The sequence below is a fragment of the Gracilinanus agilis genome, chromosome 2 (genome assembly GCF_016433145.1).
Source record: "Gracilinanus agilis isolate LMUSP501 chromosome 2, AgileGrace, whole genome shotgun sequence".
Taxonomy (NCBI): Eukaryota; Metazoa; Chordata; class Mammalia; order Didelphimorphia; family Didelphidae; genus Gracilinanus; species Gracilinanus agilis.
Window position 1 is genome coordinate 202,204,076 of NC_058131.1, and position 13,674 is coordinate 202,217,749.

The following is a 13,674-nucleotide window of genomic DNA, read 5'->3' on the forward strand; positions in this document are numbered from 1 at the left end:
CAAAGATATGCCATGAGAACATACTATTGGGAAAATGGCTTGCTTAATACAGGACTGCCACAAACTTTCAACTTGTAAAAGAATACATTATCACACACACTAAAGCAGGGGTCGGCAACATGTGGCTCTCGAGTCATATCTGGCTCTTTTGAGGGCCAGGTTGGCTCTTTCTGCAGGAGCCATAAAGTCAATTTTTTTTTTCAGGCGTTGTTACAGGAGCACACACTGTGAGCACTGTATGGCTCTCACGAAATTACATTTTAAAAAATGTAGCGTTTATGGCTCTCACGGCCAAAAAGGTTGCTGACCCCTGCACTAAAGCAAGGCACAATAAACTGAGGTATGCCTGTAGAACGACACAGCTGTAAATCTTTAAATCAACTAGTCCTAGCCAGCCCACTTTCCCCTGTGTTAAGGCTGTTCATTGTCAAGAACCAAAGCAGAGCTAAACCATTTAAAAAATTTTAGTCACCCTATATTGGTCAAAAAAAAAAATACATTTAGTTGTCACCCTCTTTTATGTTCCATTTCTCCATGCATGTGAAAACAAGTAAGAAGCAGGAGAAAGAAACAAAAGACCTATCTTGAATAATGCTTGAGTTCAGGCATTGTAATTCCACTGAGAAAGCTGAGAAGCAAACACTAATCAAAAAAGGAAATGAAATTTTCCATTTAATTCCAAAGGAATGAAAATAGAACAAATGATTTTACTAAAGAAAAATGTGCAGAAGTCTGTGAAATCTTAAATACTCTATAATAGCTCTATGATAATGCTAGGATATATCTAGGCAAATGAAGATGAAGTCGATATGTTGACTTTAAGCTTCTAGATAATAACACACAGTTAGGTTCAGAGTACAGCTCCTGATCCTACTCTGTGTATCAAAACCTATAATGAATTCCACTCTGAAAATATTACTGAAATATTAAGTGACCTAAAAAAAGTGCGTGGAATATCCTTAGTTTTCTGTTTGACTCCACTTTATTAATATATGCTGTTTACAGTTTTAAAAAAACTTTCTTGAAATTCATTAAAGATTGTTAGCATCATTTTTAACTATTGATACCTGAATGTAGAGGGTCAGTCATGCACCTTAGCCTACCCTTCACATATCTTATATCCACAATATTTTATAACCACATATCAACATACTGATAAAACCAACATCGTTTACTTGAAAATCAAATGACAAGTCTTCATTGTATTCAGTTTGTTGCCTCTCTCTTCAACATGCATAGCTTCCTTTAAAACTACTTTAAATTCTGTATATAAGAGCTATAAGTAGATGGGGAAAAGGGAGGAGAAAAATCAGACCAGGAGAAGAAATTTCAGCTTTTTGAAATGAAACCTATTTCTATAAATTCATTTTGAGGCATTAGTATCTCTGGGGAATTTTCTACCTAATCTACTGAATTAAAAGAACTTTAGAAGTAATGTGATACTTAAATATATGAGAAGCATTCTCCTTTCTTTTTTAAATTTATTTTTCCCTGACTCATATGAAGCCCTTTTGTAATCTTTTTAGTCTGTAATGTTTCAAACTTATAAAATAGATAAAGAGAAATCACAGAAGACAGGGGCATATTCAGGACTTAAAGGTGATTTAGTTATATCAAGCAGTTATCCATTCATGTCCTAGGAAGGAAAGGCTAATGGTCAACTGAAGCAAATATCTCTCACTCAAAAATAATAATAATAATAATAATAATAATTCCTGGCAGAAAACAGTTTTGGGGGGTAAAGAGGGAAATATTCTTCCAAAGAAAGAGAGTAGAGAAACAGGTTAAGGATCCTTTGGGATTAAAAAAAAAAATTAGACCAGCATAGCAGGAATTAAAAAAGAAACTTGTTAAATGACAAAGATGATAGTCCAATAAAGTCTCATTTTAATACCCTACTATGGGGCACCCAAAGGTAGTACTGGGTCCTCAGGGGTACTACCAGCAGAACACAAGCTCTAGGGAGGCCCTAATAAATTGAAAAGCTTTCCCAAGTGGGTCTAGTGATGGAGCATGTCAGGCATCCAAGGACCAGTCTAGTTGCATTTGCTCCTCATCCTGTTATCGTATGTGGAGATTATTTTTCAGCCATAAGAAATTTCAGCTTTCTCCTAAACTGTAGAGGGATTACTGTTTGATTCAAAGAAGAGAGTATCCGACACCAATTAAAACATAAAGCTCCACAAATCTCTGAAATCTGAAGTTAGTATAACAAGAATGAGGGAAAGTGAACTATCTCTAACAAAGGAAATAAAAAGAAATACATGAAGCAGTTCAAGGCAAGTGTATTGATTCGGTATGAGAGGCATAGGCATTGTACCTCCTCTGCATGTGGTAGGCACTAAATGTTTATTAAATTAAATTTAAAATAATCAAAGATAACTCCAATAATGAGAAGTAGGGATGAAAGGAGCAGGGAGAGAGGCAGGTAGATGGCACAGTAGGTTGAGTGTCAGGCCTAGAGTCAGAAGGACCTGAGTTTAAGACCATCCTCGGAGATATCCTAGCTCCATGACAATAGGGAAGATAAAAAATTAATCAACATTCTCTGGAAAATCTGATGTTAAATAATTTCTAACTTATGACCAGGTAAGAACATCTTATGACAACTAGGGAGTCACATTTCTCCTCCCATCTGGGGCTAGATTCTATTCTAGGTTGTAGCCCAGAAAAATAGGGAAGTTCAATTCTTATAAATTCTTATGCTGAGGACTATTCAGTGAAATCTTGTTATAATTTATAATTAATTTCCCTAAGTTACTATAATTCTTAATTATTAATCAATGTCTGACTTTCACACATTCTCACTTCCAGTTCTCTTTCTGGGGAATACACATTATACCTTATCATAATACACTATGTATTCTATGTTCTAGCCAAAATAGCTTAATTTCAATCTCCTAACACAGCATTCCATCTCCCTCTCCTTTGTAGTTAGGGTAGAAGTCATCATTCATTTGGCCACTGCCAAGTTTTTTTATTTTGTTTTTTGTTTTTTTTTAAACCCTTACCTTCCATCTTAGAATCAGTATTGGGTATTGGTTCCAAGGCATAAGAGTGGTAAGGGCTAGATAATAGGGATTAAGTGATTGCCCGAGGTCACACAGCTGGGAAGTGTCTGAGGCCAGATTTGAACCAAGGATCTCTAGACCTGGCTCTCAATCAACTGAGCCACCCAGCTGTACCCCACCCTTCCCGCAAAGGTTTTTTTTTTTTAAACGATTGAACCACCAATCTACTATAGTTAAGGATAGAGAATTCTCAGGTGAGGAAACTCCTACAAATTCAAGTTGATACTTTCTCTATAACTTACAATTTTAGAGGTGTTGAGAGATGTGGGGCCATACTCACATAGAAACAGACCCTTGCAGGCATATTGACTTAGAAAGCCACAAATTAAGATTAGTTATTATGTTTTTAATGTTTATTTTAAAATATATTTTCCACTTACATTTTAATCTGAGAAATTAAAAAGGGAAATTAAAGGCAACATACTTCATTTGAGCTTGTCTTTCATTTGAGAGTTTGACTCTGTTGTCTAGAGAATTGAGAGATTAAATGACTCCTGCAGAGGTCACTTAAGTTAGGCAGGACTTAAACTCAGGTCTTTCTGGTTTTGACTGTACCTGTCTATCTGCTACACCACCCTGCCTCATATTAAGTTAATCAAATAAAAGCTTCTGAAATTGTAAATTGAAAATTATAAAAAATCTTTTTCACATGTAAAATACATCTTAACCACTAATGGCTAGAAACAAAATATTGAACTAAATACCAGAGTCTATTACTGTCAGCTAATGTCAAATCTTGTAAAATTTTAGGTGACAACATACTTAATATGAGTCAGTCATGTAGTGTGACTACTAAAAAGCTATGCTCTCTGAATTTGCATTAAAAGAAGCAAAAGGTTCAGATTGTGCTATAATGGAAAGTGTACAGTTAGGCATCAGAAGACAATATTAATCATGATACAGGCATTTGGTAGCTGTGTGACCTTGGGCAAGTCACAAGACTTTTACACTTCTAGACCTTACTTAACCTCTTTCCTCAAATACAAAATCCTTTCCCTTTCCAGATCAACTAGTTATTGTAATGATCACATAATAATATATGTGAAAGCATTTTGACATCCATTAAGTACTCTCAGAAAGTAAGGTGCTGTTTCTATTTCTGTAAACTACTCAGGCCACATCCGAAATATTACTGAGTTTCAGGCACCATGTTTTAAATAGAGCATTGACAGCATGCATAAGGCATCTAGGATTGTGAGGAGCCTTTAATTGTTGTCATGAAGAATGAAGAAGTTTAGCCTACAGAAGAAAAGACGCGATATTTTTCTTCAGATATTTGAAGGGCTGTCATATGCAAAGGGACATGGATTTTTTTTATGTTGCTCCAGAGGATAAGACTGACAGATGATAGTTAGGCAGAGGCAGAGATATAAGAAAAAAACCTTCTTACAATTATAACTGTCCAGTAATGTAGCCTTTGAGGTGATGAGGTAACTTCCATCAGTGGAAGTATGCAAGCAAGGTGCCAAATGATCATCACAGAATTTGTTGACATGATCCTCCCATTAGATGAGATGGTACTAGATTTATTAAGGCACTTCCAATTCTGTGACACCTGAAAGTTGATTTATAGTTTTTATGTGACATTAATTCTCAATAATCAACTCCAATAATATTTAATTATACAGTATATGTGCTAGGTATAGGTAGAATGTACAAAGAAATTAAACATTTCTAATGTCTACAGTTACAGCTACAGTTAGATTCTTAAGGAACTCACATTTCACTCAGTGATACATATATAAACAGTGTCTAATGGTATAAAATAATACATATTGTATGTGTTGTGTCCTCTTATAGAAGGTTAGCTCATTAAGGGCAGAAGCAATATCAGTTTCATCCTTGTATCCCCAGCACCTAATATGTAACAGATACTTAATAAGTGCTTATCAAAATATTAATTGATTACCTAGCTCATTGCCAAATCAGTAGTATAAATATTGTGCCATGGGAATTCAAAAAAGAAAAAGAATACTCTGGTCTATAGTGGGCAGAGAGAGCTTTCTGAAAAAAGTTTCTTGAGCTAATCCTTGAAAAGTAGGTATGAATTGTCAGAGAAGGAAAAGAGGTGGTAAGTAGGGGGTGTAGTGGCAGAAATGAATGAGATATGTTTCATTAGATTGGCTATAAAACACTGGCTAACACAGATGGTTTCTATGGGAGTAAATCAGAAGTAAAGTACAAAATAGAGAATAAAACAATATTGTAGCCATGCAAAAGCTCTAAAAGACTTTGGATTTTAAGCAGTAGGAAATCATTGAAGGTTTTGATTAGAGCATGATGACATGATTAAAGAAGTGTTTTAAGGAGAATGATTTGGCAGTGGTAAGGAAAACTGATTAGAAGAAGAGGTAGAAAGCAACAAAAACCAGTTAAATAAAAACTATTACAATGTGTATGGTCAGATGTGAAGTTATAAGGATTGGTGATTGCAGTTGAAATAGAAAGTAATGAATGGATTTGAATGACAATATAAAAGAAGAATTGGGGTGGGTGTAACTCAGTCATTGAATATAGTGATTCAGAGAAAAATAATAGTCAAAAACGAATTTCAAACTTTGAGTTTAAATGACTGATTTCCCATAATTCTTTTCTGTTTCAACCTCCTAAGAGGAAGGAGAAATTGCTGGGGTTTAGTAGGGAGAAAGATGACTTCAGTTTTGAATGTTTTGAGTTTGAGAGATTAAGGGAAAATGTTCAGTAGATAGCTGAAAATACAGACCTGAATCTCTTAAGACAGAAATTAGCAATGAAGATAGAAATATGGCAGCAGTTCACATAACTAAAATCATGAACAAAGATAATCAATGATCATTAAGTACCTCCTATGTGCCAGGAAGAGTGCTTATTACAGATAACTTAAGAGAGAGAAAAAAGACTCAGAAGCTGAGGATTAAACATTAAAAAACAACTATGGTGAACAGCTAGGTGGCTCTATGGATAGAGAGGCAGGCCTGGAGATGGGAAGTCCTGGGTTCAAATGTGGCAGACATTTCCTGTGTGACCCTGGGCAAGTCACTTAACCCTCATTGCCTAATCTTACCATCCTTCTGCCTTGGAACCAATACTTAGTATTAGTATTGATTCTAAGACAGAAGTAAGGGTTTAAAAAAAAGGAAGGAAGAGAGAGAGAGAGAGAGAGAGAGAGAGAGAGAGAGAGAGAGAGAGAGAGAGAGAGCACATGCTAGCTTTTATTTCTGGGGAGAAAAAAGGAAGAAGTATCAAAAGAAAATTACAGAATTTTAAAATTTTAGAGTTAACAGGGCCCGCAGCATCTAGACTAAATCCTTGCCCAAAAGGAATCCCCATCCCACTATAAAATATATAGCAAATGGGGGGGGGGGGGGTGGGCAGCTGGGTAGCTCAGTGGATTGAGAGCCAGGCCTAGAGACGGGAGGTCCTAGGTTCAAATCTGACCTCAGACACTTCCCAGCTGTGTGACCCTGGGCAAGTCACTTAAACCCCCATTGCCTACCCTTACCACTCTTCTGCCTTGGAGCCAATACACAGTATTGACTCCAAGACGGAAGGTAAGGGTTTATAAAAATACATAGATATAGATATAGATATCAAATGTTCATATAGCCTCTGCTTAAATCCCTCAATGAGGAGGAACTGGCTACCTTCTGGGACAACCTGTTGTATTTAAAAATACTGCTGATTAGTGAGGTTTTTTGGATATCAGGAAATTTGACTCTTAGCAGCTTTCACCCATTGCTTTTGGCTCTACCCTATAGAAACAGACAAAATAAATCTAAGTCCTCTTCCACATGACTGTCCTTCGGATACTTGAAGACATCTGTCATGTCCCACTTAGTCTTCTCTCTTTAGACTAAACATCCCAGATCTTGTAAACAGTTTTTACTTGAGATGGACTCAAGGCCTTTCACTGGTCTGGTGGCCCTCATCTGAATGTCCTCTAGATAATCAGTGTCTTTCCTATATTATTGTGTCTGGAACCAAACACAGTGCTCCAGATGTGGTCTGCCTCTTTCAGAATAAAGGAAATCTGGTCATTAGGGTTTCAAAAAGGAAAACATGGAAAAAGAAACTAGTAATGTTAGATATTATAGAATTCTTTTTTTAAATTACATAATATTACTTTCTTGAAGTAGCCATTTATAAGAGAGTCTGCTATACTGAGATGAAATTCTTTGGAGGGAATTCAGCACAAAAGCCTTAAGAATACTAGCAGGAAAAATGAAGGGATTATTATAAAAGGGGTGGAAGCTTTACAAAATCATTACAACATATAAATGTGACTTCTTATTGTTTACATGTTTATGTTACCCTGTGGACACTAGCTATTGTTCATTAGTGTTCTTTGTAATACTGTACTCATAACTATGAATCTGCATGAAAATTATGAGTAGGGATAAATATTCAGGCTCTCTCGAAGAGGAGAAATGCACATATGAGCATTAGCAGTCAGGCACACATGGGTGCCAGCACTCAAACAATCTGCTTCCCTCTTCTCCTCCAACTAGTCAGATGCACTTTCAGCTTTTTAAAACATTTTTATTTTTCTCCCTGAAAATCAATGCTTCCAAAGAGTTGATTCTGTCACTTAAAGATGATTTCTATCATTTATTTGTGTATTAGTAATGTTGATTATAAGGAAGCAGATCTTCATTCCAATCATAGGAAATATCAGCAGGTAAGAAAGAGTAGGACTTAACGTTTTACTAGTATCTTGTATCAAAAATTAGCTAGTTGTAAAAATTTACTGTCTCAGCTAAATTATCTTGTTGCAAGTTTTCAAAATCCCATTATAATAAACTATTATTTCAGATATTTATTTTTCCAAATTTCATCGTCACAGAAAATAAGGATGGCCCGTGTTTTTAGTGTATTAACAAGGAAGAGTTCTCCAAACGCAAAAAGAAGGAAAGTTTATTCTCAGGTTTTCACTAGCATTTTTCCTCTCTCCTATATATCTGTCGTATTCTATTTTGTATCATATTCATTCGTGTGCATGTTATATCCATTTATCCCTCCCTTCCAGATTTTTTTCAAACTTTCTTTTAGTCAAAATAGTATCATTTCTCATCTTAGTATATATATATCTAACCACTAGACCAGGGGCCGGCAACGTATGGCTCTCAAGGCATATCTGGCTCCACCTCCCAACCAGGGAGTCCAGGCAGAGCCCCAGGATGTGCCCCAGGGGGCCCTTCAGCCCCTGCCCCATATTCCATCGCCTTCCACCTCCATCCTCCTCCTTCCGTAGGCGTTAATGGCTCTCACGGCCAAAAAGGTTGGCAACCTTTTTGCACTAGACAGTGCCTTTCACATAGTGTGTTCTTAGTTAGCATTCATTGAATTGAACTGTTCCAACACCAACCCCATCTTGCTCCTTTTCTCACTGTCTTGTATCTTTCTGTGTGTTGTTTTGTTTAAATGGTTAGTTTCAAGAATTTAGGTCAGTTTTTGTTTAGGAGGTTGGAACGCTTAATGAGATATGGGAATGGATGAGTAGAATTGAGGGATAATTGTTTCTTGATGACAGGACAAAAGAACTGTCAACTCATTTATGGCTCACCTCAGTTTTCTTCTAATCAAAATGCAAACAGCATGCAATCAAGTTTCATTATACTGAGGGTACTATATTAAAAAAAAAAAAAAGTCCAGAGGAATAAATTGTATAGAATATAGACTCTGATAGAGCTAGAAAGAGACCTTAGAAATTATCTAGTGCAACCTCATCATTTTAGAAAGGAAAGAGAAGTTTAGAGAAGTTTAATGATTTGCTCAGTATCATACAGACACACTTAAAGCCAAAACTAGAACCAAATTTTCTTCATGTACAGTCAAGGCCTCTTCATTGTTTCTATAAGGTGTCCCTTGGAACATGAAAGAGCCTTGTTTTACATTACTCTGCTGCTTTGGAAGGTCTATATTTTAGTAAGAGTTTTCCTGAATTAACTTCAGATCCTCCTTTCCATGACATACATAGTCAGGAAGTACTTTGCATTAACCAGTAGGAGATGGTGGATGTCTTTGAGATGTGTAAATATAATATAGAGCTCTTGCGTTGGCCAAACACTAACTTCAATAACATTTATACATTAAGGAACTTAAGTGATACATTGATTCTAATATTTGAAGATGAACATTTCAGCTAGTCTCAGAATGACCAATAAAAATCATTAATCTTGCAATGTTATATCACATATTTCTTTATCTTTTTATTTCAAATTATTTGCAGCTTTCTATTTCAAAGGGGGGAAAAAGGCCTATCTATCTATGAACTATTTAGAGTTTTGTTATACTAATTTTAATAATACCCATCTAGTAAAATATCTACATAAAGGATTTTACAAACAATATATTCCTCTAATAAGTGCAAGCCATTGTTGTTATTATATGAGCTAATAGCTTTAGTTTCTTTACAAAGAATAATGATTGGTAAATGATTGGTAAGATCTTAAGAATTCTGTTTCCTCCCACTTGATGTTCCAGTGATTTCTCATTGTAATTTAATTCACTTTTAAAGTAGTTTGCTGTAGTTTGAATGCTTCATTTGGTATGTTAACTGAACTATTTAATTTTTTTCAAATCAGATTGGAGACATAAAAATGGCTGAAAAGTATTTTCAAGATGTTGAGAGAGTATCACAGAAACTGGATGAACTTCAGAATAAAATAATGATTTTAATGAACAGGTATATACTTAAAACCTATATATAAGCCACATTCTTAGAACTCCTAAAAAAAGTTTTACATTGTACTTAAAGAACAATAAAACCCTTTAGAGAGCTTCTATCTCATTCTCACTTTTTTTCCTACCTATGTGTGTCATGGCTGAGACTAGATGCAAGACAAACTCAGATTACAAGGACTGATAGCACCTACCTCCAAGGGTTGTTGTGGGAATCAAATCATTAATACTTGTAAAGTGCTTAGTATAATGCCTTGCATATAATATTATATAAATGTTAGTGATCATTATTAATATTAGTATTATCACTATATTTATTATTATTATAGCTACACTAGCCTGAATTGAAATATGTTCCTTTAGTCATGAAAACTGATTTTAAGGGTCCTTGTTCCTTTGGTGCTTCATACCATCGCTTATATTATTCCAGTTTAATTGAATTTGCATAAATGTTTGAGTTGGCTGACACACCATTTTGTTTCATGTATTTTGGTGTTCTATTATTGAGGGATCAAATAATGTGCATTTTTGTGTGCATATACTTTTGTTAAGATATGTTGTCATCTGTGGTATATAGAGAACATATAGGAATTGGAAATATAGACCAGGCAGGTATTAGTTTTTGTAGCAGAAAGTAATTTTAGGTTGAGTTCCTATGTGTAAATTAATGAAAGTTAGACTCACTTTATTTTGCTAGCCAGAATGTATAAAATGGTTCAATCAACTAAAATGTCACTACCTCCGTCTGGAAAGCATTAACACCCAGACTGCTCAAAATTACACTTTGAAGAGCAAATGTCAGAAATGCTCATATCTTTAAAGTTATGGGTGGGGGGAACGGGACAGACAGCATCACTCCATCAATTCTGTTTGATATATTATCATCTTAAGTTCTCCAAGTTAATTGCTTTTTGTGTCACTTATATTACAGAGCATTCCTTCATCTTGGACAGAATAACTTTGCAGAGGCTCACAAATTCTTCACAGAAATTCTGAGGATTGAACCAACAAATGCGGTGGTAAATTACTTAGAGAAGTATTTTCAGGAACCCTAGAACCCAAGACACATTACAGTACAACAAACTTTTATGTAGCAAATACTTATGTAGAACATAATGCTGAGCACTGAAGTTGGTGGGGAGGAGGGGAGTAAAGGGAAAAAAATCAAGAGTTAAGGGAGACTGTGCCTGTCCTCAAGCACTTTTTCCTTCCTAAGGTAGCTGTGATGTATAGTATCATAAGAGAAGTACATTAGAGAAGGGTGTGGAATAGTCTTTGGACTTTGTGCATTCTGCAGATTCATAGAATGAGACTTAGAGCTGAAAGGAACATGAAAGACTGTCTAGTAGAACCCTAAAGACCTTCGAGTAGAGCCTTAGAGGTCCTAGAAGCCAGGGCCCACCAGATGGACCCCTAGAGACTGTCGGGGAGAGTCCCTTTGTTTTATAGATAAGAAAACTGAGTTCCAGAGATGTGAAGAGCCACACCCCAAGCACCCTGGGTAGTGGAAGTGGCAGAAATAGCCTTTGAATTCAGGGCTTCTGACTCAGCCTCTAGCCCTCTTTCCATTGACCCATGATTACTCAGATCACCCTGTTTAGTGGTATCTAGAACTGGCTGGACCTGAATGTCTGCTGGTTCTTGTCTCCACATCTGGTGATCTCTCAAATCCCAGCTCTGCTACTAAGTAGCTATAAGCCCTGGAGCTAGTCATTTCCTTTCTCTGGGCCTTAGCTTTTTTTCACTTTCTGTCGAAGAGGCTGAATTAGGTGACCTTTAAAATCCCCTTCCTTCTGACTCATGTTTAATTCCACATGCATCAGCCAACTTATTTTATCTAGCTAGTGTGAGATTTCTTTTCCATTGATGAACTTTTAAGCCCTCAGTAGCCACTGATCACAGTGTTGGCCACACAAGTACAAAGTTGGAAACAAATCCTAGTACAAAACACTTGGGGTTCAGGAGAGGACTTGGCTATAGGAGAGAAGGAAATGGGTTTCTGAATTAATTACAAAAGATATCTTTCCAATTATTTAGTTGATCTGGTCTGATTCTGTGGTCTGTGTTCTATTTCTCTAGGCTAATAACAATGCTGCTGTTTGTCTGCTTTATCTGGGGAAATTGAAGGATTCCCTCCGGCAGCTGGAAGGGATGGTTCAGCAGGACCCTAAACACTACCTACATGAGAGTGTTCTTTTCAATTTGACAACTATGTATGAACTGGAGTCATCCCGCAGTATGCAGAAGAAGCAGTCTCTGCTTGAGGCTGTAGCTGTCAAAGAGGGTGACAGCTTTAACACTCAGTGTCTCAAGTTAGGATAGATCATTTAATTTTGCCAGTTCCTTTCCTGAAAGGCTAATGGTTTTTAACCCCCCCCCCCCAAAAAACTGTATATATTAAAGCTAATATATAAATGTTACTGTAACTGATTAAATAAAAATCTCTTGTATTATTATAATTTGGGAGAGTTGCCAAGGTGTCTAAAGAGGGTCTGGAGCAACCACCCAAGCTCTCCCAGCCTGACAGTTTATTGAGTTTCAGCCAGCTTTCTCCCTGCAGCCCTGCCACTATTTTTTGGAGAAAAAGGAGGTAAACATACTATTAGACTGTTATTCATAGCTAGAGACAATTCAAGTTATGCAGTTGGAGGCCTTTTGTTTACTCACTGAAACTAACCTGCTTCATTTATTTATTTCGGAATATCCTTAGAGAGAAGTTGAAAAATATAATTCAAACTAAACTCAGTATATACCCAAGAATTCAAGGGAATTTATGAATAATGAAAGGGAAATTTCAAACATAGACTGCCATTTATCTTCTTCAACTGGTAGTCACCTTCTTCTGCATCCCCCTAAAACTAAATGCATCAGTTTTATTAATCACATTCTTTTTCAACCTCATACTTAAAACCTTGGGCTCCCAGACAAGTTCTTTAATCCAGGTAGAAGAATCACTGAGTCTCTTCTCTTTTATACTTTATAAACTAGGTGCAGGGGAGTGAAACATGTAAATGAAGAACAATTTTTGAAAGTGAAATATACAAGTGTTCAATATTTTTGGATTTTTATATGTATATATCAGTTAATTAGGAGGCATTTTGGGACCAAAAATATACATATGTTTGGGTTTTATTCTATTTCTGTGCTTAGGTCACTTTCTTTTTGAGAGTCTAGTATACAAAAAAGGCAAATGAGGGAGATGATTATTTGCATTACTAAAGGATTCTCTACAATACAGAAGGATAATCCTAAAGGGCTTCTTAAATTGGAAGCATTTTAAATCATTTGCTTTAAACAAACTGATCAAAAACAAATCTGTTGCAAAACAAGGTAAACCTGTATTTCCTTTTGACTTGTAGAGGTTTTGGTTCGCTTGTTGTTTTATGCATAAATTCCTCAGATACAGGTATCTGTCTGGCAAATATTTTTAAAGTACCATAAAATCATTTAGAGGAGGAGTTCTTAATCTTGGTTCATAAGCCTATTTATAAAATATTTTTATAACTATTTCAATAGCATTAGTTTCCTTTGTAATAATTTATGTTTTGTTTTATGTATTTAAAAACATCATTCTGCTAGGTCTAAGGAGTCTCCCTGGCAAACAATAAAAAAAGTTAAGAAACCCTCCTTTAGAGACTGATTTTAGAATTCAGATAAAGAAAACAGGAGACTGAGATTATACTATACTGAGATTTTTTTTTTTTTAAATCTAGGCTCGCAGGGGGACAAAATTAGAACTTTTCACTTAAAAAAGACCAAGTATCAGATGATGTAATTTGGAGTCTTTCACCTTGAGGACTGTACTTCTAATCTGGCCCCAGGGAATAAGAGATGGAGATTTCCCCTCTGGCTCAAATCTGGAACCAAATGGGGGAGGGAGACAGGCAGTCTCAAGGGGATTGGTAATGGATTATGGAATCTGTCATTTCTAGGTCACTGGTTC

At 35.9% G+C, this 13,674-nt stretch overlaps 1 protein-coding gene across 1 annotated transcript in view; it reads left to right on the plus strand.

Moving 5' to 3' along the window:
• Positions 1-12,185, plus strand: part of TRAPPC12 (trafficking protein particle complex subunit 12) — a 172,173-nt gene extending 159,988 nt beyond the window's left edge. Inside the window, exons 9-11 of the mRNA XM_044663615.1 lie at positions 9,635-9,735; positions 10,663-10,750; positions 11,811-12,185. Coding sequence (XP_044519550.1) covers positions 9,635-9,735; positions 10,663-10,750; positions 11,811-12,053 — 432 coding nt within the window. The 3' untranslated portion in view covers positions 12,054-12,185. The remainder of the gene's footprint in view (positions 1-9,634; positions 9,736-10,662; positions 10,751-11,810) is intronic.
• The last annotated feature ends 1,489 nt before the right edge of the window (positions 12,186-13,674 follow it).